The sequence below is a fragment of the Lutra lutra genome, chromosome 3 (genome assembly GCF_902655055.1).
Source record: "Lutra lutra chromosome 3, mLutLut1.2, whole genome shotgun sequence".
Classification (NCBI taxonomy): domain Eukaryota; kingdom Metazoa; phylum Chordata; class Mammalia; order Carnivora; family Mustelidae; genus Lutra; species Lutra lutra.
The window spans coordinates 70008679-70033212 of NC_062280.1; the positions used below are offsets into that span (position 1 = coordinate 70008679).

General features: G+C 42.6%; 1 protein-coding gene across 4 annotated transcripts in view; it reads left to right on the forward strand.

The window, feature by feature from the left end:
* Positions 1 to 1822: 1822 nt before the first annotated feature.
* MAP3K20 (mitogen-activated protein kinase kinase kinase 20) overlaps positions 1823 to 24534 on the forward strand; it is a 179804-nt gene continuing 157092 nt past the window's right edge. The window contains exons 1-2 of one of the 4 annotated variants that reach the window (XM_047722186.1): positions 1823 to 1986; positions 14791 to 14983. In XM_047722186.1, the coding sequence (XP_047578142.1) occupies positions 14825 to 14983 (159 nt within the window). In that variant the 5' untranslated portion in view covers positions 1823 to 1986; positions 14791 to 14824. The other 3 variants (XM_047722184.1, XM_047722187.1, XM_047722185.1) reach the window with 3 other exon arrangements.

Here is a 24534-nt window from a genome sequence, read left to right on the forward strand (position 1 = left end):
CAGCCATAGGACTGAGCACTAGACTATATTTATTAGGTCTGGGGCTCAAAGAGACCAGTAGAGTCATAAGGAAACACGCAACTTGACCAAAGAAGAGTCAGACTTGAGGCGTCCAGGTTATCACACAATTACGCATTTATTTCAGCTATGGGCAGATACAACAGAAATAAGACACTACCTCAAGGAACTTGCAGCCTGGTTGGGTAGATAAGAAAATGCTTCCCAGTTTATCATGTAAACAAATTTGTGAAACTACGCTGTAGTGTTCACTGTTCCTGCTCCTTATCCTCTTTGCCTAATTAGGTAGGGGAAATAGGATGAAGGAAAAAATGGATGGGGAGGAAGGGGAATGGGTGAAAATGTTAAGACACTTAAGGCATGTGCTTCAAGTTTACAGTAATACATTCACAGTTATAAAGCTGGAGCCTGTGGCTAACATCTCACCAGGCCCTCTTATTTTGCAGAGCAGAAAACCCAGCCTGTCTAGCAAATCTCCCCAGCGGATGAGTGGCAGGACTAAAAACCCAGAAGCCAGGCTCCCTCATTCCCAGTCTTAGGGTCTTTGCCATCACAATGTAGTGCCTTGTGAGGTAGACAGACTGGAGTCATGAGATACGTGGGTCCATCCTGAGGAGTCTTAGTTTACTCTCTCACGTTTAGATGATTTTCAGAACTATTCGATTACATCAGGAATTCGGTTAGCCTGACAGTTTTCATCAATCCTAATTTCTCAGTTACTGAAAAAGAATCCATCAGTGCTGAAATTCCTAGTTCTCACCAAAGGGAAAATTCAATAATCTGAAAAACAGACGAGAACGTGGTGTGTTTTTAGCTTATTTTCACCTATCCCTCTGCTTTCATATTTTCAACTGTGTGACGATTTGCAATTCTTTCTGTCCTGACCTCTTTTCTGTGTCTCTGTTTCATATTTCAGCTGCTGCATCTCTGTTTTTCAAGCCAGCTTCTCCCCCACAGATCCCTATTCCTGTCAATGGCGCCACCCTCCTTCCAGTCACACAGGCCTGAAACCTTCGCATCATTTCTGGCTCTTTCCTTCTTCTCTTCCACACCCCCAGCTTCTGTGGCCTCTTCCTGAAACATGTCCCTCAATTCCATTCCTCCTTTCCAGGTCCATTTCCTACCCTCCTGCCCAGGTCCTCACAATCCCATTACCAGGTCGTAACAGTAATTACCGCCCTTGCTGCTTCCCAGTCTTGCCCTAGTAACGCATCCCACAACTTCCTGGCCCACAACCTCCTGGATTGCTCGCTCTCTAAGTCACCGTTCAAACACAAAACCCTTTGATTCTAACTTCCCCCAGCTCCCCAGGGCCCATAGATGATAAAATCTGAACCCAAACCCCTGGATAATGCTGCCCGTACCTTTGCGACCTTGCCTTCCTTGCCTTTCCCCCACAGAGCCATCCTTCCCAATCAACAATTACTTTTCTTCCCAATACTTATTGCTGCCTCTTGCTCAACACCTGGGATAAGTTCTTGTGCCCTCATCTGAACTTTTGTTAAAGTCACGCAGCCAGGCAGCAGACCGTGACCCCTCCTCGAAATTCCTCCGGAAGTATTTACTGGTGGTCCCACCCAGGCAGCCTTCAGCCCAATCTCCTAGAAATATCTCCCCAGGTCTGTGCCCTTCCCAACCAGATAATTAACTCCTGCGGGGCCTGAAGCAGCCTTCCCAGCGCCTCTGACAAGGTAAGTGTTCGTTGGTAAGGACTGAGTTGACCCGACAGGTGGTGGGAACTTGTTAAAATGAGCTGAAAGCTACCGAGAGGCCCAGAGGCACGCCTCCCTCTCCCGGCGCGCCGCTCTGCAGGGCCGGTGCTCTTCCCACCGAGTTCCTCCATCCCTCCCCCCAGCCGGGCGGCTGCCTGGGCGCAGGGGCGCACCGAGCCCTCGGGGGGCGCAGGCCCGGGAGGCCGGCCCGCACGTCGGAGCTGCGGCCAGAGGCCCGGCCGTTCCGCGCTCGGAGGTAGGTGGTGCTGTTGCCGCGACTGTCTTCCTCATTGGCGCGGGGCGGAGAGGCGGAATGTTCAACTCCTGACTCGGGCGGAAGCGTGGGAGCCGCGCGGGCCGCCGTCCTCTCGACCCCCGGTCGCCGCCCCTGCCCTCGGCGCGCGCGGGGCCTCGGCGCCCCCGGCTGCTACTCGCGCCCGGCCCGGGAGCCAGGTAAGGGGCCGGCGGGAGGCCGCGGAGGGCGAGGGTGGGTCGGAGGCCCGCGGCGCTCGCGAGTCTCGGGGCCGAGGCCCTGGCGGCCTGAGGGGCTCCGCCGCGCGCCCTCCCCGACCCGGGGCCCGTGCGGGCGGCTGCGGCCCGAGCGAGCGTTGCCGGAGTTCCGCGCGGCGGCCCGGAGGCCCCGGGAAGTTCGGGCGGGTCCCACGCAGAAGTTGGCGTCCGGAAGGGCGGGCGCAGCCTGTCGGGCTTTCCCGGCCCTGCGCGCGGCGCGGGAGCGGGGGCCGCCGCTTCCCCTCGCGGAACGCCGGGGCCCGAGCGCCGGAGCGCCGGTCTGGGCGCGGGCGACGCGGCCCCTCTGGGAGGCGAAACGCGAGTTTTCCAAATCAGGGCAGGGCGCGGGCCGCTTCCCAGCAGAGGGCTGTGCGTGCGAGGGGAGACCAGTAACTTCTGCTTTTCTCCCACCGCGAGCCGCCCTCCCCGGGACAGCGTGCCGCTCGCGCCGCCCGCACCCTCCAGCGGCCCCCTCTGCCTCCCACCGGGGGCGAGGCTGCTGCTCCGCGACCCGGCGGCGGCCCCCGGGCTCCGAGACTTGCCCCCAGCCTGGATGGCCAAACTCAGGTCGCCGCGACGCTTGGCTGGCTCCTGTCAGCTCGCAGACCAACTTTTCCAGAAACCCGGCGAGATGGCTCCGAATTGCCTGAATAAAGGGGGCAGGTCATTATTAGATTGCTGAAAGCGTGTGTTTCTGATACGCCTCGAGATGTTTGCATAAGCGCTGTTTATGGAGGACTTAATTAGTATTTCTGGTAGTTTCTTAAATAACGAAAGCAACATCATTTGGTGGCCGGATCCAATGATATGACGATAAGCAGCTCTCTGTTAATAATGGTGTATTAGAATCCACTTAGCAATTAATGCGAGGATATCTGAGCTAAGATGGTTGCTAAAGTATGTTCTGTTTTATCCCTGAAGCTGTTTTAGGAGAGCCTTCTTGCTTTCTTGACCTCACTTGACGCTAACGGTCGGGATTCTGCGGATCCGAACCTACAAACACATTTAAAGACAAAAATAAACAAGTGCTTCAAGACAGTTGATGACTTCTTTGTAGTGGGCCTAGCTCCACGGTGAAATTTCATGTTGCTTTTCGATTAAAAAAAAAAATGACGGATGCATTTTAATTATGGCTTTGGTCATTTGTAGAGCCTTTGTTTAAAGTTCCAGCTACAATAGTGAGAGATTAGAGAGATTGCAAATGAACATGAATTTGGTTTGTTTGGAAAGAGTGAATTAAGATAAAGGAAGATGGTCCCATAAAGCAATGTGCACTGTTTATTTTAGTCTTTCACAACATAATTCCTATTATAACTTTTTTGGGAGTTTTTTTTTTTTTTTTTAAACCTGGAAAATATTGTTTGATTCATAAGTTAGAGTGGTAATAATTCCAAAGTAAATGATCCCAGTGCAATGGCAAGGAGACTTTTCTTGTCTAGGAAAGCAAATAGATGACTGATCTCTTCTTACTCTTTTCGGGAACACATAAGACACATTAAAAAGAGAAATATCCAAATATTAGGCAGGAGGATTTGGATCTAAAAATGGATGGTCAAAGATCTTGGGAACTAAGGGACCTTCTTGCCAAATAAGGAAACTTGGCAAGCTGCACTGTGTATTTTAAGTTAGCACAAGAGTGAGTGTTATTGGCAATATATTGGCTGAGTGCCTATCTGGAATGAGCAGTGAAACTGACTTTGACAGGGCTACAAAACTATAAACAGGAGTTATGAGGGGTGTGGAGGGAATAATCTAGTCAGAGAAAACACTAGCAGTGTTACAGTGAGGTTTCGTGAAAAGAGGTCAGACATACATGAAGCTATTAGTGTGGAGTCAAAGAGAAGAATGGACAGTTTTTTGAAATTGTTGGATTCAAAGAAAAGAGAGGAGAGAATCAATGATTTTTTTCTTTTTAAACCCAGAAAAAGATGTTTGCGGTGATACAGTACTTCTTGGAATGAGATAGCCTTGTATCTGTATCCAGAGATACTGAAAATAAAAATCAATTTGGATCATTTGTTTTCCATTTTATTCTACCCAGGACAGATTGACAGGGAGGGTGTCTCGTCTATCTAAATGTAATAGGAGTAGCCAAGGCGTCTTTTGGCCTTACTGCAGGGAAGATTTAGGCTACTTCTTTTGTGGCCTATTAACCTTGCCCCACTACACACAAATAAGCCAGAGCTCCAGCTGTGACCAGAAAACTGTACCTGTTAAGGAAAGAGAGCTATAAACGCGAGAGCTTAGATTGGTTTGCCTGATACATGGGTGCTTTTGTGTGGGACCATCCTACGGGCTGCTGAAGGATCGATTATGCCCTGTAGCAGTTAAAATAATCCCAACGCAGGAGAAGATTCTGCGGGAACAAAGCAGCCATGCATTGACACTCTAACCCCGCATTACAGTTGCTAATAGGAAATTAAAGCCTCAAATTGAACTTTAGGTGGATAATAAGCAATCTAGTGATTACTGTCATAAAGAAAGAGCTTGTTTAAAGGAAAAAAAAAAGATTTGAAGGAGGGGACGGAATGCTATAGTGGAAAAAAGACCTACGATATGGTGGGGAAAAAAATGATATGACTTTGAAGTCAGAGCTGAGTTTGAGTCCTGGTCATGTCACTTATAAGTTAGGGGGTTGGCTTGGGCAGTTTTCATTCCCTTCATCGCCTGTTTTTGCATCTGTAAACTGGGGACAGTGCTACCTGCTTGTTCATAAGCCTATGAGACTGCACACGGAAATGCTTGAAGCAGCATCGGAAACTTCAGCCACCATACCTGAGTGGTCGAGAAAGGTGTTTTTCCGCATTCTCGAGTTAGACGCAGAGCAAGTTGCTTGTTCTGTCTATACCCAGGTAAGGCTTGCCCTTGGTAGCTGGCCCCGTTCCCGAAGCATACTTCATGGGAGTGTACAGGGCTTGGAGGTTTTCCTAGTGACTCTCCTGCTTTAAGGATTTGTAAAGCAGGTTTGTGATGCTTGGGGGGAAAGAATCTGAAGCTTATTGCATTTAAATATCTGTATGAGGAATTTGAAGAACTCGGGAGTTATACGAATAAGGGAAGGTTATGACCTGGAAGACCAAAACCAAAATTACTTGGAAACATTCTTAGAGCTGCCTTTGAGCACAGCTTGTCTTCAGGGGCTGACATCCTTCTTTCTAGACTCTGTAGAAGAAAACCGAAAAGAGAAGGCAAGAGTCGCTATCTAAAGGTCATGGAGTGAATCTTCGCTGATGAAACTTTTCTACCAGAGTACCCTGTTGTGGAGAAGAATGTATTTCTTCAGGGATCTGTAAATAGAGCCACAAATACTCCCCCATGTAAACAAGCACTTTCTTTAAAAATCTTGTATTTCATCTTAAAAATTCATCTGAATGTTGCATTCTCTTCTGTACTGTTTGACTATTGGACAAACCAGGACAGGCAGACACTTGGCGTGTTTATTCCCCCAGACGTTAAGGTGAAACGGACTTTTGTAGGTCGTGGGTTTATTCATACACCTTCTGTGCCGTTCGGGGTAGTCCGCGTGTGGGGGAGGGAGAGCCTGGCTCTGATGGATGGACCTGCCCCAGTAGGCTTTGCAGCCCCGCCCACCGCATGGGGTAACATGGTTGCATTTTGCGGAGAGAAGAATGGCAGTAGATCATCACCCAGAGTTTTTATTTTTGGTGGTTATCTTGGGGCTTTCAGTGTGCACAAAGTTCTTTGCTTTGGGAACAGAGGAGAGGAAGGGGTGAGGGGAAAGATTAGTTGTAGGATAGAAATCTGGAGTATGACTCTTGCCTTCCCAGCCTGTTTGGGAGGAGAATTTGAGGAGAGTGGCCCAGTCATCTCTATCATCTCCATTGCTGACGGCCATCACTGCTCCTCTGCCTTGCCGGGGACTCCCGGGTCAGGTTCATGTATCCCTGGGAAGGGAGACCATGCATCCTTTATAGTAGGTTGATTAGTCACAGAATACTCACAGGGTCGCTCTTCTGGCTGTTGCAAGAATCTCCTGTTCCGCGTGCCCATGTCCCGTTGAACCCTCTCCAGGACAGGCAGCTCACTACTAGACAGAGTGGCATGTTTGTTTCTTAGGCGACTCTGATAACCTGGAATTCTTGCTGGAATTTTTAGATCGGTGAAGCATAATGTGGGGTCTTCCGTTGCCTCCTCTGGTTTTAACAGTCCCCATTTGCTTTCATCTTATGTCAAGGTTACTAGATTTTTAACTGTCTTATTGACCCTTCTCAGGGCACATTTGTTCTAGGTAATTAGTCCAAGAGCACAACTGTTTGTTAGCTGGCAGGAGGGGTCAGATAGCTTCTGTCTGATGGAACATGGTTAGGGGTAGAAGCAAAAGCCAAGTAGCAGCAGCATTAGGGATGGCTAGGCCCACTGACTGAAGTAAGCCTTGTTTCGTCTTGTTTTCTCCCCTACCCCTACTCCCACCCCCAAACATCTGTGAATTCCTCTTCCAGCCGCTGGTGGAAATGTGCCCTCTCAATGCTCCTTCGCTCCCCTCCCAGACTCTGGCCCAGCTCTCTTCCCGGGCCTCCAGTCCTTGGACACGGTTCCTCTGCAGGGACCCCAGGTCACCCATCGTACCGGCCTCATGTGGCCTAGTTGGACTTCTGTTTGAGCACAGACTCGTTTCCACGCAGTATTTCTGTGGCAGAAGTGCCCCCTGCCTCCTACCTTCCTCTTCCTCCAGTGTTTTGCCTCCAGTAACAACATTTCTGGCAGGGAAATGTGTCATGGAAGTCTGTCTTCAGTTAATTGAAATATTAAAGGACAAATCAGAATGTTTCGTTTAACTGGCTCATTTGTATTTTAACCTTGGCTCTAATTAGAGGGATTTGTCACTTGTACGGTCAAGCATAGACTCACAAAAAAATGAAACAGTAGCTGTTCTATTTTTTAAGAGTCTCAAAGTCTATTTCTCTCTGATAGTCACGACTAAAGAGCCTATTCACTGAGCCCAACCTCTTCTGCACAAGATCAGCTGCTTTTCAGGAGCAGCCTTGAAGGGAGGAAGGAGTGTCCATGGTCCACGATACTAGTTGGTTCTATTTGCATACCTACTCTCCTCTAGCTAGTCTTGCAGATCTTTCTTTGCGTGGTTTAAAAAACAAAAACAGTAAACGAACAGCCCTGCTCAAGAACAGAATGTTAGGATCTTTGCCCTTGCTGTTCTGAACAAAGACACCAAGTCAAGCTCTCCCCATGTTTTGAAGATTAGACTTGGAGGAGAAAAATTATTGTAGAGCCATAAACCAAGTGGCATTGTTTTAATACACATGAAGGTAAAGCACATTTTTATCTTATTCACTGATCTATGTTAAGGAGGCTAAAACAATGCTAGCATAAATAAATATTAGAGCAGCAAGGTTGGCAGAAGAATTTGTTGAGGGCTATTCTCTAAAAGGGTTTTTTTTTTTTTTCCCCCTTTTGGTCCTATTCAGGTCATTCTAAAATAAATTAGTTTTCTTCCTATATTGCATCAAAAATAAACTTGTAATTTTTATGAGGAAGGGAAAAAGGAAAATGTCAGTTAAGGATAGAAAAAGAGGAAGAATCTGCATTCAGAAATTACAGGCTCGTGTAAAAAGTAGAAAAATGCAGAAAAAGTCCAAAGACCTATTTTCTAGTACAGTTAGTCCTTTTAGAAGGTGGATTTAATTTAAAAAAAAGTTATGATTTGCAGGTATTTGATGATGGTGGTTACAGTTTCTTGAATCCATTTGATATGCAGTAGATAATATCTAAAGGCAGACAGTGGCCACCATGGAAAGTAGGAATACTCAAGGAAACTACCAAAGTGAATGCCATAATTGAAATAAGTAGGTCCTAGAAACTCTGATATCTAAAAAGTGCAAAAAAAAAAAAAAAGTATCATCGTTTAATAAATTATTCTCCTTATGAAAAAGTTCAAAAGAAAATTGTGATTACATACTAATAAGATCTTGCAAAAGCGACCCAAACCAAAAGCAGCAAACAGAGGAGTGAGGAAAAAATTAAAACATACACAGATAAGAAGGGACCAATAGTACATTTATTTATTAATCATTGCTCTGCCAAGCTACTGGAGATATAAAACGATTCTGAAAACAGAGGGAAGAGAAGTATGGAGGAGAGCAGACTGAACGATGAAAGCAGAAGTCTATGATGATAAGACTTATTAAGATAACTTGACAATGGTCCTTTCCATTTGTTGAGTATTGTTTACTAGGCTCTGGGCACTGCACAAAGCACTTTCACGTCTCCCACTTCTCAGCACCAAGCAGAATGGGTATTGTTGCCTGTGAGAAGACTGAGATCTGAGAAGTACACTAATAAGTTCACATTTGCTACTGGGCCAAGGTCTAACAGCTAGTAAGTCCACATTCGCTACTGGATCTAACTGGGGTCTTTTCCCTGGACCATGCTGCTTTTGTGTTGAAATAGCTGTTATTGGGAAAGGACACTCCTTAAAGAATTCAAATAATATTCTGCAAACTGGATAACTTTTGAGCTAGCAACTTGGAGTCATTTGGTAACAGAATGGAAGAGCTTTCAAGTTTTTTTTTAACTTATTGGGTCTAGAGAGGTCACGGTCAGAAAAAGTGATTGGTTCAAGGGTTACCAAGAGCTAGAGGCAGAGTTCAAACTTATTATCCATCTAAGCCTAGATCTTGTTTTTTTGTTTTGTTTTGTTTTATTTTTTTAATTTTAGAATGTTAGCAGGATCTTTTCTTCCTTTATTTTGTTGTTTTTAATTCAGGACAAAAGTCTTTTTTTTTGGACTAGAAAACTGAAAACCTTAAAGTCAAATAAAACTCTATTTAAGGTTTTTTGCCTCCATATGGTTTCACTTTTGACAGTTTGCTGATGGTGATAATATATGTGCTTTCAGCAGTTTAGTTAATAGTTAAAAATCTTTTTTAAATTTCAATTTTCACTTTTTAAAAATTGAACAAGTTTTTTTTTTTATTATTCAAGTATTCAAGTGATTGGCTTCCACCAGCACTTGTTAGTGATTTTCAGCCTTTTCAGTGCTCTGACACCCTGTTATGCTTTGATTTTTGTGATATCTCCGCTCTAGCTTACCCTTCAGTGCTGTGTGGTAGATCCTTATTAATATTTAAAACAGCTGTGAGAGTTTATGAAACAAAAGTTAAAATGCTACAAAAATAGGACTGGGGATTGTTGCATGGAGAAAAATTGCCTTTCCTGTGTAAAAGCAATTATTTTAACATGGTGGGATATAAACATCACTTGATTGGGTATGCTAGGTAAATACCTTTGTATGGATGACTCATTACATTTGGGTGTATTCACTGAAGAACACCTCTGAAAAGTTAGACATAATTTGATCAGGTAGTAGTCTTCCCTAGGATGCTCTAAGTGTGATTAATCAGCAACTCCTATTTTCCGTTCTTCTGATCATAAGTTGATCCTCTTTGAGTAATGATTTAAATTAAAGGCGGATAGCTCAAGGGGAAAAATAAATATCTTCCATTTTTTGAAAATTTGTGTTACACCACTTTGCTCTTACGAGAGACCTAAGTTAATACCTGGTTTTGCTAACTGAAAGAAATCTGAAGAGGATTTTCACTTTTAGGGAAAGAAAGACAAAAAGGGAAAATTGCATTCAGCATTTATTTTGCAGTGAGCTGTTAATAGAGGCGGGATGCACCCCAGCCCCCTACCCCTGGTATAGCACTTAGCTTCAAGCCACCGTAGCTTTGAATTGTCTGAGAGCATCTATACTTTCTTTATCTTGATTTATTTACTGCATCCATCAGCAAGATGGGTCATAAGCTATCGGAAAAGCCTAAGAGGGGTTAATTTGGGAGTCTGGAAATACTCAAAATTTTCTCCTTGTAAATTAATGGCAGTTGCTTTTTCGCTTTACGCCATTTTCGCTAATGAAAGGTTTCAAAGGAAGGCTCTACTTTCGGATAGTGGGGAAAACCTGTATGTGGTCTGATACTCCTATAGAAGGCAGTGGGTATTTCAGTCGGGTTTCTCAGCTGAGTCCATGATGCTTTGCAAGCTCACTGAAATTAAAACCTGTACTCGTACATCCCAGAATTGTTAGTCTCTTCAGTAATAAAGATGGGACTTAATTTTTTTATGGTCTCAATAAAACATTCAAGTAATTACATAGTTCCATTCATACATAGCAAGATGTATCACAAAGTGAGTAACAATGATTCTGGGAAGAACAGGATTAGTTAGTTGCTTCATCTCAAGGAATGAAGGGCCTGGAGAACAATACTTCTCAGAGGTCAGCCTTCCTCAGGTCAGTTTCAAATGTAAGCGATCCTACCTCGGTTCATCCATACTCCCTGGACTTGCTCTGTACAGAAAGTTTAGATTTATTCATATTGATCTCATCCTGGTTTAGATCTCTAGGCTTTTTTTTTTTTTTTTTTTTTTAAGATTTTGTTTATTTGTCAGATTGAGGGAGAGTGCAAGCAGGGAGGAGCAGAGCGAAAAGGGAGAAGCAGGCTTCCCACTGAGCAGGGAACCAGATGCAGGACTGGATCTGAGGCCCCTGGGATCATGACCTGAGCTGAAGGCAGACGCTTAACCCACTGAGCCACCCAGGCGCCCCCCTAGGTTTGTTTTGAAAAGAATTTCCTTCCTCTTTGTCCTCCTTGTATTCCTCCTCCTTGCCTTCCTTCTCCATTGGACTCACAGATACCTAATTCTGGAGTCCCAAATATATTCTCCTCAGTTTCCCAAGAAGCCTAGGCAGCAGTTTCCAAATCAGGATTCGCTCCCCAATCCTCTGGGGGGAGCTTGTAAACACTACAGATGTCAGATTTTACTTAGGCTGATTGGAATCTTTCTAGCTACAAAAAGTGTAAGGGAAGAATAGCCAGAAACCGTTCATTCATTTGTTCATTTGTTCATCCATTCAGCAATTTTTGAATGGAAAATGTGCAGCATGTGTGGCTGTGTACTAGGTGCTGAAGATCCAGATGGAAATAGAAATGAGTGTTGCCTTTAAGGGATTTACAGTCTGGTGGGAAGTAAGTGGGAAAGCTGAAAAGAAAGGTGCTGAGGCACAAAAGGAGAACTTAATTCTGCTTACGGGACTTGAAGCAGGCAGGTAGTCGGGGACAGGAGTTTCCTGGGCAGAGAAGGACATTCAAAGTAGAACTAGGTTATGCGAAGGTATGGAGATGTGAGAGAGGTTAGCAAGTACTGGAAACTGCATGTAGTTCCTCATGCGTGTATGAGAAAACAAGAAGTAAAAGTTGTCAGTGGTAAAGGAGCAACACAAGAAAATTTCCCAGAACTGAAAGACACGAGTTCACTGAGAGCACAGGCTGAGAGAGTTCACTGAATGTCCTACCAGTGAATGAAAGACTCTCCTCAACATGTGCTGTTAATTTCAGCTTCCGGAAGTGAATACAGGGTCCTAAAAGCTTTCAGAGAAGAAGTAATAGTATAAAAAGGATTAGTTACCAGAGCACAGTCAGGCTGCTTTGCAGCTGCATTAGAGACTAGAAGACTATGAAGGAATACTTTTGAAGTTATTTCCTACCTGGAATTGCAGAGCCAGCCAGGGTACCAATGAAGACATTTAAAGACACACAGATTTAAAAAAAAAACCCTGCATTCTGGATACTCTATTAGGTTGTTAATGGGAGATGTACACTGTTAAAACAAGGGAATAAACCAAAAAAGAAAAAGCAGGGGATTCAAGGACAGGGGTTCTCACAGAGAAGATGAAGGGAAATTTTGGGATGATGGTGAAGGGAAGTTCCAGTCCAAGTCAGGCCTGTATAGCAACCATTCAGCCAGATTGAATCCAGATGAAGAGTACAGGAGGAATGTCTCTGAAAAAACAATAGAACATTCTCCCCCAAATTTCCAGACATTTTCATTTTGTTAGAAGAGGTTTGCAGTTCTTGGGAGAGTTCGATGCAGTGCATACGTGCTAAGCAAACAACAAAAACAGAGCAACTAATAACTCTAGGAGAAACAAAAAGTTATCCAAAAAAGAAAAAAAATCATTGAATCCCACATAGCAGTCCTGAGAATATTTACTTTGTCTACAGTAGTCAGACTACTGACTATTGATTTAACTAAATGTTAAAATATATTTGGAAGTTGGGAGGATTGGCAAGTGTGACATATTTCTATGCAGGAATAAAGGAGATTTATGAAAACTAAATCCTTTTCTTCCACAGGGAGAAGTTAATAGGTAATATCTGAAATGGAACAATCGAGAAATAGCAATATGAACACATTTTGTAGAAATATAGAGGTAAATAGCAGAAGAAAATGCTAAAGTAGTCGAAATTAGTTCCCTCTGGAGAGAGAATTGGGTGGGGGGAGGGGTGGAGGAGAGTTTTATTTTTTATTATAGGCTTTGTAGTCCTATTTTATTTTTATACTTTGATAACATTAAAATAACAATATAGACCTCGCATCAGTAACACGCAGGGAATCTTGCAAGTGGTACTTCAGATTTTGTTGAACCACCTTTGTAGCTTGCATATTCTTTTTACCTACCTTTGGCACATTCCTAAATTTTATCGAAACTTTCTTCTTTTCTATAATTAACTGATATGAATTGAAGCAAAAGTTAATAAGGTAAATTGTTGACTCACATGTGTATAGACTAAAGCTGGATGCAGTAGGTTTTTTTGCCCTGTATTTTTATGTAGACTGTAAGCTAGCTTTTAAACTTAAAGTGAAAAAAACAAAACAAAACAAAACAAAACCCAATCCTCTCTCTTGTCTTCTCCAAGGGGTAGAGCAGAGTTTGACTTCGTGTGGGGAATCAGCATTCTTGGGGCATTTGGCTGGCTCAGTAGATACAGCATGTGACTCTTGATCTTGGGGCTGTGAGTTCAAACCCCACATTAGCCATAGAGCTTACTTTAAAAAAAAAAAAAGGGAAGAAAAAAAGAAGGAAAAAGAAATCAGCATTCCTCAGTGACATGATGTTCCAAAAATGGGGCTGCTAGTCAGCTGCACGTTAAGATCTCTGAGCCGACTGTGTACAGCACTCAACAGAGCTTCAATTTGTTTATGAAGAAAATTTGTCCATTTATATGGATACAAACTGCCCCCTCCACCTTTTTGTTTTGAAAATAATCAAACCCCACAGAGAATGGAAAGAGTAGTGAAGCACTCCTATAACTTTTGCCTAGATTCATGAGTTCTTAATATATTGCCGCATTTGCTTCCTCTCTCTCTATACCCATGCACTGTTTTTGAAGGTTGGGGGGAAGGTTGTACCATTTTAAATCAAGTTGTAGGTATAATGCTTAAATATGCCTCCCAGTAGTCTCCCAAAAACAAGAACATCCTCCTACCAGACCAGAATACCATTATTATGCATGGATAAGATAATAGTACCCAATATATAGTTAGTATTCAAGTTTTCCTCAAATCCCAATAATACTTTCTGTAGATTTTGTTTTTTGATGCCAATATCCAGTCAGTGGTCAGTTACTGCATTTGGTCCTCATGTTTATTTATGTCTCCTTATGAAATTTTTCTGCCCTTTTTTTTTTTTAAAATCTTTCCTGACATTGACAGTGATGAGGACCCAGGCTTGTTGTTTTTGCATGTGTATGTTTTTGTCTCTTTGCTCCCTCATTGTGAGAATCTGGTTTACAATTTGGCAAGAACATGTGTGCAGACTTTTGTCATCCACCTGCTTCTTACGCAGGTTCAAGATTTTAGTCCATTGTTTTCTTGTTTGTAGGTTTTTGTTTTCTTTTTCCGGCTCATCTGTGGTTTGGCATGGGGTGTAAAGAATGACCACTTACCTGGATAATAGTAAAACTCCTTAGTCTGCAGAAAATATCACTGTAATAATCTCTGGGAGGGGTAATCTGTTCCTCTGGAGACAAACATAATATATTTTTTTTAAACATTCTTGGCAGAATTCTTTGGATGACTTAATATATTGTAATCAAGGGCAAATTTTCTCCTCTTTAATTAAGTTCTGCTACAGTATACAGTCCAGGGAGCCACTTGTGGCAAACACTCGGCCAGCTTTTCAATCATCCTTCCGCGGAACGTTTGCTTTCGGAATAGACGCCCTGAACGTGTGTTGAGTTTGCAGCATTTTGGCCCTCCCTGTGCCGGGATGCTCGGCCGCTTAGGTTATGTATATTTTGCGTGAAGTGAGCACAACGTGGAGAGACGGCGTGCCTCGGATACCGGGAGAGCTGTGCAAGCTTGCTGCCGAAAGCATGCCTCCCGTCTGTCAGGGCTTTGTGATAGACCTGGTGACACAGTAGCCTTTCGCCAGAGCTCCTGGGGATGTGCAGGAAGTACCGTGACGGGTTTTGTCAGGGGGGAAATCTGAGCCATTTCTCTGCGAACAGCTGGGTTTCAGAGTCTGGACAAGTGGCCGTTGACTTTTGCACAGGCTGCCAGGGTAAGGGTTTTTCATTTTGATTTGTTCAAAGCCTTGCTTTCCTTTCTCCTAAGTCATCAGGGCTCTTTCTGGAAGTTTCGCGGCGCTTGTTACACGTTATCTAAAGTGGGATTCAGAGGATTGGTTCTAATATGTTTATGATCCAACTTTTCTTTCGCTTTGTCTCCGCAGATTTTGTGGGAGTCTAATCCTTTGTCATTATGAGATGTCGTCTCTCGGTGCCTCCTTTGTGCAAATTAAATTTGATGACTTGCAGTTTTTTGAAAACTGCGGTGGAGGAAGTTTTGGGAGTGTATATCGAGCCAGATGGATATCCCAGGACAAGGAGGTGGCTGTGAAGAAGCTGCTCAAAATAGAGAAAGAGGTAAGGTCTTCTTCTGCTGTCAGGAATGGTCGCGATGGCACTTACGTAAGCTGTTCAACCCCAGTCAGAGGTCACGGGCTGTCAGGGACCTCTCAAGCCAGGCCTTTGGGGCTGATCCACGAAGCTGTTTCCCAATTCCATTCTGGGAGCCCCAGAAATAGAAATCCCTGCCACATGTGCTTTAGGGTTGAGTTCTCCTAGGGGTCATCTGAACTGAGAGGATTTGTTTCCAAGGCATGAAAGACCGAATGTTCTCTGGGCTCTCCTTGAGGGGAAGGTGAGGTTTCAAACCTTCTGAGGCTTCAGGCTTTGCCTTTTCCCAGGTCAGCCGAGAGGGGTCAGTAAAGAGTAATGTGTGAACATTTTTACTCCCTTTCTATTTTGGGTTTTGTGAATTTGTGGCCATCAGGAGTTGTCTTTTAAAAAATAAAAAGCGTTATTTTTCTACTGAAATATAAATAATACTAGCTTCTTGGATTTCACCTCTACTTGGACTTCGTCTTAATAAAGAATTAACAGGTGCTAGACAAACAGCTGCCCTATTTGTAAAATCAGAAAGGAGCCTTGGCTTGCCGAGGCTGGCACTTGTGCTGGTTCCGGGGAAGCACGCGACTCCTACCAAGGCCCTTCCTCTTCCTTAGGAATAACACGCAGCGTGGTCCCGGGGTCCCCAGTTTAGTACCTGGAGAATAAAGCTAATTGTGGAGCTGACCTGCAGGGGCTCAGTGGCATTCGCAGCTTTTACCCTCTGGAGCTAGTTTTGGTCATTTCTATTTATGTCCTGTTTGGGCTAATTATTGTGGTGGGTTTTTGTTTGTTTGTTTGTTTGTTTGTTTTCCCCCTGTGTCTTTTTAAAGGGAACTTTGCCATAAATATCTTTTAATCTCCCCTGAATGATTTCATTTTTGTTTTTCCCCATTAACTGCTGTCAGTGAACCACAGCAGTTGATTAGAGAAGGGGACCTGAAAGGCAACCTTTGTGGTGTTTCCTCCCAGCAGGGCCGTGTGACTCTGGTCACTAGCTCGGCTTCCAATTTGTTGAAGCCAGGTGAGCAGGGCTAAGATCTTTCTGCCTGAGGGTACCTGTAGGTTGTGGAAAGCATTAAAGAGCGATAGCTTTTCATGACAGTGTGTATACAAAACAGACCGGTGCTATGTAGAAAAAGTTTCCTCCCCTTTATTTCTCCATGAACACATTTTAAAATAGCCACATAGTAAAACCATTTCTTACTCTGGACAGAGCCTAGCTGCGTTTATCTAGTGAACTCTTATGTCCTTTACAGGCAAGCATTATTGTACCCATTTTCTAGATGGGGAAGTAGAGATCTGGAAAATGTATTAAGGTACCTCAGGAGGGGCAAGTAAAATCCAAGAGATCAGATCTCCTGTTCTGTAGTTCTGAACTCTGAAATCTGTAGTTGACCAGATTAAATAGAAAATAAACCAATTCCATCAAATTTATATTTAGAATATTTAAACCTGCTAATGTTTGTAAGCATGAGGTCATGCAGCTTCTGTACAAGCATGTTCTTAGACGATTGTTGGGTGTGAGAAGGACCTTTGAGTCCAAGAGCAGATTTTGCCAGGAAAACAGTAATTGCAGCCTACTCACTCCACCCCCACACCCCATACATAATATCACTTATTATTTTATTTTATTTTTTTTACTATCTTTAAGAAAGCAGGAAAATGACATAGGAAAGCACGGGGGCGGGGAAGCAGGAATTGGAAACGCCCAAGTCCGGCTCTTATGTGGGTATTTAACTAGACGGGCCACCATTCAGAGGCTGAGCTGCTTTACAGCGGCATAAATACAGCTTCGGGGGCTTGCTCTGTCAGTGACTGTCAGCGAAAAGGAGACGGGGTGAATCACTGCAGAGCGCCCTCCAACTTACTGAGTCAACATGCGTTTGAGATAGAAAACATTCTGGCCAGGGCTTGGCAGTTATTGGGAAAGGCAATGTGCATTTCTTAGGTTGATTTTTGTTATGCTTTATGAGCTATGGGTGGGCTTGCCGGCTAGGCGTTTTCTAAGTAAGGTAAAAGTAGTAAGCTCTGGATTTTTTTCCAATGTGTAGATTTAGTTTTATGTTACTCGATCACTTTTGCCAAGAAGCAGTGGGACGCTTAATAACATGTTTGTAGCTCACTCGTGGAACTCTTAAGAGGGACCTGATATTGGATTGTGTTTTATGAACTTAGTGATGAAAGGTAGGTGGAGAAAATATTTACCAAACTCTTGAACTTCACATATGTAGGAGGAAAGAAGACCTTCTATTTTGACTTTTTTGTAGACCTCTAATTTAGGATGTGTTACTTTTCTCGGCGTTAGTGAATATTTATTAATTTTTTAATTTAGAAGAAAAGAAAAATTGAATTTATTTAAAATCTGTGTAGTTTTTTAAAACTTAATTTTTAAAAGATTTTATACCTAGGGAATAGCTATAAGAATGGTACTGTGAATTCTAGCATTCCCCTGGAATCACCACTTATTAACATTTTTCAACATTTGCTCTCTTTATATATTATATTAATTTATATGTATTCATACATATTTATTTATTTTGAAAGAAATCGAAAGAGAAAGAATGGGAAGAGGGCAAAAGGAGAGAATCTTCAGAATCCCTGCTGAGCGTGGAGCCCGGTGCAGGAAGCTTCTCAGGACTCTGAGACCATGACCTGAGCTGAGACCAAGAGTCGGACGCTTAACTAAGTCACCCAGGCGCCCCTATATTCATCTATATTTTATTGAACCATGAGATAAATCACAGATACTAGGTACATTTATCCCTAAACACTTGAGCGTCTCCCAAGAATGCAACCTTAGCACAACTATCCAATTAGAAAATTTAATACTAATGCAATAATATTACCTGTCCTACAGTCTGTATTCAAATTTTGTGGACTGTCCCAGTGAGGACTTTTTAATGGCAGTTTTTTTCAACCCAGGATCCAATCAGGATCACATATTGCACTTCAATGGTATACCTGTTTAATCTGCTTTAACTGGGCAGTTTCTCTGCTCTTCTTTGTCTTTTAAAATTTGACATTTTTGAAGAGTGCAGGACAGTTATGTAGAATGTCCCTCATTTTGGGTTTATCTGATTTTCCCTTCCTCTTGCCTAGTTTAAGGTTATGTAGTTTTGGTAGGAATAGTTCAGAGGTCATAAGCCCTTGGCATATTTTAATGGAAGACTATGATGTCAGTTTGTCTCGTTACTGGTGATGCTAATTTTGAACTCTCGACTAAGAGGAGTTCACCCAAATTCTCTACAGAAAAAAAAATACCCTTTTTCCCTTTGTAATTAATAATTAAGCCTTTGAAATATACTCTGAGGTTATGTAAATATCTCCTCTCAACAAGAGTTACCCAATGTTTTGAGCATCTGTTGGCAACTCTTGTTTGAATCAGATGTTATTATGACCATTAACTGCGTAGACAGCAAAAAGTTCTAGCATAAATGAGAGCCTTCCTTTCTTCATTTACTTATTTACCTGCTCATTCACCGATTGTCTTTTTATAGACTTCTGGATTCTTTTTCAAATTCAAAATGTTATATCGTATTACATTGTTTCTCACTTTCATGCTGAAAATGTCCCAATGCAAAAGTCCCTTCAAGTTAGTTCCCTTGTCTTTTGGTGTCTCCATCACTTTTTAGCATTTTCTTACTTCCTTGCACAAGAAGATGTTCCAGGCTGATCTAGTTCCTGCTTGATTACTAGAATCAGTCATTTCTTCAAGAAACCTTGGTTCTGGGTACCTGATTTGGGACTCTGATATTTAGAAACCAAGATTTGGATACAAGTTTTGTTTATTATAGACTTACTTTTATTTTTTTATTTTTTAAAGATTTTATTTATTTATTTGACAGAAAAGGTCACAATAGGCAGAGAGGCAAGCGGGGGGCAGGGAAGCAGGCTCCCCACTGAGCAGGGACCACCCCCCCCCCCACCGACATGGGGCTCTATCCCAGCATCCTGGGATCATGATCTGAGCTGAAGGCAGAGGCTTAACCCACTGAGCTACCCAAGCACTCCAAGTAGATTTACTTTTAAAAAAGAGCTGGGGTGTCTTGGTGGCTCAGTCTGGTTAAACCTCTGCCTTCGGCTCAGGTCATGATCCTAGGGTCCAGGGATCAGCCCTGCATCGGGTTCTCTGTTCAGTAAGAAGCCTACTTATCCCTCTCCCACTCCTCTGGCCTATGTTCCCTCTCTTGCTGGTGCTCTATCAAATAAATAAAATCTTAAAAAAAAAAAAAAGCCTTTGGGGGTGCCTGTGTGGCACAGTTGGTTAAGCATCCACCTCTTGGTTCCTGATGAGGTCATGATCTCAGGGTGGTGAGATCGAGCCCCATGTCGGGCTCTGTGCTCAGCACAGAGTCTGCTTTAAATTCTCTCTCCTTCTCCCTCTGCCCCTCCCCATCCCTCACTTTCTCTCTCTCTCTCTCAGAAGGTGAATAAATCTTAAACAGTAAATAAATAAAAAAGAGCCTTTGTACTTTGGGAGAAAGAATGGTTATAGATAAATTTTACTTCTGGAAGCATTTAATTTAAACATTACTATCATCCATATGGTTAGCTATGATCTGTAATATGCTCCTGTTAGGGATGTAAATTGGTAAACTTCTAGGAAAGAGATTAGCAAAACATATAAAAAATCTTAAAATATTTACTGTCTTTGAGCCAGAAATTTTATTTCTATGACTTCATCCTAAGGAAATAATCAGAGATGCGCAGAAAGATGGAGATAATAGGCTGCTCATCTCAGGTGGCTAATGGTGAAGAACTGGAAAAAGCCCAAGTGTTCTATAACAACTTGTCTTTTAAATTATGCTACTTCTCAAACACACACCAAAGGCAAATATGGGGGGGGGGGGTGATGCATATGTTATTTCTGTTGTGTGAATCCTTTCACAATATATGCATATAGTAAAATCATCATGTTTTATACTTTTAAAATATTATTTTATTTGTTGATTATACCTCAGTAAAGCTGAAAAAATTATTCTACATCTGTACAATGGTATTCCATTGCATTTGGAAGAATATTTAAGAGTATCGAAGGAGCTAGGGAAATGCTCATTATGTGGTAAAGCAAGTTACAAAGCATTATATATAGTAAGATTTTGGGTGCCTGCTTGGTGTCTGTATGGTGTTTTTATTTTTCTTATACTTCCTCTGTTTTCTGTATTTTTTTTATAATGGTCTTAGGTTTTTCCCAACATGTTATTATGAAAATTTCAAACACAAAGAAGAGCTGGAAGTTTCCTAGTGAATCTCTGTAGGGTCTGTACCTACCATCTAGGGTCTGTCAGTAACATAAATACTTGCTTCATCACCTATATATTCAGCTACATGTCCTTCTACCCATCAATCTGTTTTGATGCATTTCTATACAAGTTGCAGGCATCAGTATCTTTCCCCTTAAGTACTTCAGTGTGCATATTATTACCAGAGTTCAGTACTGTTTACTCTTTTTCTTTTGAGGTAAAATTTACATTTAATGAGGGGCACCAATCACTCTGTACTAATGAATGTGAACACCGTGTGAGCCTTAGATTTACTTTTATAATTGGAAGAAATTCGAAAAAAATTATAGCTCTGACAATCTCATTTTCTCAGAATGTTCAAGTGAATTGAGTTTTATAAAACTCTTTAATATACCACAGATTACTAATTTTCCAGTCTCAATATGTACCTCTAAAATGTTTAATGTCAACTGTTTCATCGATTTTCTGTAGCAGCGTGGAAGAATTTTTCAGTGGTAATTTAGTTAGTTGCAGATTTACTTACAGTGCGCCGTTTATTTTTGTTAAAAAAAAGTTCTCAACAGGGAAAGAAATACTATCTTAAGTATATCTAGTATATCTATGCCAAAGGTAAGACAAGAAGTCATTATTGTATCTTTTTGGTAAATTCCGGAGGAGTCGAGATCAAACCATAGAGCGTAGGCAGAAATCGGAGCAAGGAGTGGATAGGGCAGAGAAAGACATTGTGGGTCAGTGTTCTCTTTCCATCCACTGACCTCACATGGTGAGGAGTTCATTAGCTTTGCAGCCTTTTTAGGAAGGCTTATTCAAAACAGCTTCATTCTGCTCTTGCAGTGTATTTCATGATATGTTGAATCAAACATGTCTGCACATGATGTTTTTCTAACAGATGGAAACCTGCAAGCGTTTGTTACCTTGGTATCTGTGGATATCCAGCTGATCATAGGAAACCAGACCTAAGTATGTGATAGGAAACATGATTCTTTTTGTTTCCCCAAAAGAACTGAAAGGAAGCAGAGTGCTCAGGAGGTGAAAGATGAGGTTTCATTTGCCTTTTGCAAGGCATCACTCCTTTTGTTTAAGAGAAAAAAAAAAAGGTCTTACCAAATTTGTTGTAGAAATGTTGAAAGCCAGATAAATTCAAGTTTTAAAACTGTCCCACACTGTAGATATTTATAAATAGAGAAGATCAAAATGTCAAAACAGGGCATAAGAACAGGAACTACCAAGAAGTTTTTGTATAAAGGGGGAAATACCTGTATGAAGTAGAAAATACAGTTTTGAAATTGACACAGAACTCAGAATTAAAAATAAAAGGTTTCGTCATACAGACTTTATCAACATGACAGCATTTGGTGCTTCACAGAAGGCTAGCAAATGTGTTTTATCACTTTAGTAGCTCTTTGGAGGACTGATTTTCCTTTCCTTTTCTTTGCAGTTCTGTAGCTGACTTTTTCCCAAGGAATTATTTACATTTACTTTAACTGTAGAAATGCTATTTTAATTTTTTCCTGTCTCCAGACACAGTAGAGAAGAAGAAAACTGCATTTATTTTCTTTGTAAATCCTCTCAGTATTTAAATACATTGATAAAACAAATGCAAACAAAAGTATCTTGGATACTTGATGCCTGCCATCAAGTTCTGGCATAGTTTCTGTGGTAATTTGTGCACAGTTTTTCCTGTCTTCAGTCAGAATTTACCCATTCTGGATTTTTTTTTTTTTTTTTTTGAGGTCAGTGGTTCTCAAAGTGTGCCCTTTGGACCAGAAGTATCAACACCACCTGGGAAATTGTTAGAAATGCAACTTCTTGGGCCTCACCTATATGGACTCAGGAACTCTGGTGTGTGGGGCCTAGCAGTCTGGGTTGTAGCAAGTTTTCCAGACATTCCCGATGCCCACTAGAATTTGAGAACTTAAGGTTGTCCCCAGCCAATCACAGGGCACATGCGTATGATCAGGTTGTTAACTTTAGTTTGGAATTTTAGGTCCCTTGTCAAGCTGGTAGTGCTTGTTAGAGGCTTTTCAGACCCTGAAATTTACCACGTCCAGGTGACCCCCAGTGCACAGGCACTGCCTGGCTGTGTCCCTGAGTGTGATAGATGAAAGCTGATTTTGTCATCGGGCTCCCTGCTGAGTGGGAAGCCTGCTTCTCCCTTTCCCACTCCACCCGCTTATGTTCAGGCATATAATCTCAGGCAAATGCCTTCAGATTCCAAACCTTCCACTCTGGGCTCCTCACCTGCCGTGTCTTTCGTTTTGACCTGAACTCTCACTCCTGTCTCCCTTTTCCATTTCTGTGATCGTGTTCCCTCTTTCCTGCTGCTGTAACGCCCTTGTCCTCCCTGCCTGGGCCGATCCTTCCTGCTCTCGGGCTTTGATTTCTTCCTTCCCTGCAAAACAGGCTCTGGTCCTACACGCATCCTTCTTCTTTTCATTCTGAACTCATTAACGCTCGTACCACTTACATGACTTGTGATGGTCATTTCCTTGCAACTCTAGGTCACTGTGAGCCTCCGCCACTTAACTTTTCATGTGAACATGTCAGGTCCCCTCATCTGAAAAGTGGAGCTTATTCCTAACAGTACCTGTTAACTGTTGGCGAGAGGATTAAATGATAGGACTCATGTCAGATGTCTCGAAGCGTTTTTGGCACATAGGAGAACCTGGATAACCGTCAGTGATCCATGGTATCTTCACTACCGTATTCTTTTTTTTTTTTTTTTAAAGATTTTATTTATTTATTTCACAGAGAGAGATCACAAGTAGGCAGAGAGGCAGGCAGAGAGAGAGAGAGAGAGAGGAGGAAGCAGGCTCTCCGCTGAGCAGAGAGCCCGATGCGGGACTCAATCCCAGGACCCCGAGATCATGACCTGAGCCAAAGGCAGTGGCTTAACCCACTGAGCCACCCAGGCGCCCCTTCACTACCGTATTCTAAAGTCAGTGTGGCCGATCAGTGTCATGTTGGCTTCTAGAACCTTATGTGGGAAAGGTATCAGAGGCCATGTGGACAGTCTGCAGGCAGCCACGGCAGGGCTCAGCAAACAGGTGGAAGGGTGGGCGTGTACACGGCATAGTCCGCACCCTGTTGGGAGCTCTCTGAGGGCAAGGGCTGGCTTTCCCTTGGTCGCCGATGCTGTCACCATCCTGACCGTCTTTACCCAGTACAACGACCACCGTGGTCGCTTGGTTAGGGCCTTTCTGTTACTGCCCTCCTCCTCTTCATGGTGTTATAAGACTATAATCTCCATTTGACAGATTGGAAATGACACCTCGGAGAGGTCAAGTAACCTGGCTAATACAAACAACACCTTTCCTTGCCCGCCTTTCCTCACCCAGCGCTGTGGCCCCTTGTTCCCAGTAAAGTGTCTGTTCCTTGATATTTGGTATCCTGACGCAGTCAGTTTTCCTTTCATTCTCATCCTGTATCAGTGTGCCTACATCTTCTCCCCTTATTCCCTGAGCTGCAAGGGAGGATGGAACCCACCAGTCTTTGCTTATTTGCGTATTTGCCGGTGGTGACTTCGCTCAGCTTCACAGTAACAGAACTCTTAGTTCCTCCTTTTTCTCTGAGGTATCTGCTGTGGGGTTTTGGCAGATGCCTGTGCTTTGCTACCTTTTAGCTGGCGTTGCCATTTCCACTTAAGAATTTTAAACAATTCACTGTGCCGTACTTTGACTCTGTGCTACATATATAAATCCTCACTTGGAGAATAAGCAATTTAAAATAAATCATTTTATTTGGTAATTAATGTAGTCACCATTCAGAAATGACTACTGAGCTGCTATCCATCAGCTCTTTTCCTCAAGGCAGTTCTGTTAGTGGGAGCTTATAATTTAAGACACCCCAAAGTGAACTGCTATCAAGAGATTTAAGAGGGTGCCTGGGTGGCTCAGTGGGTTAAACCTCTGCTTTCGGCTCAGGTCATGATCTCAGGGTCCTGCTTCCCCCCCAACCTCTCTCTCTGCCTGCCTCTCTGCCTACTTGTGATCTCTTTTCTCTGTCAAATAAATAAATAAAATCTTTAAAAAGAGAGAGATTAAGAAACGAGACACATACTGACAAATGTACAAGTCAAATGAGTAAGCGTGTGTTACTGATCCTTCTGAAGGCAACACAGACCTTACAGGAGAGGTAACCTTAGAGTGAGAAAAAAACCACAGGAATTGTTTCTCCTAGAATCAGGAGTTTAGGAAATCACCTGAATTATGTTTTTATGATGGCATGTGAAATGCAATAATACTAAGACAGACATCACTCTTTGCTATTTTTCAGATTAAC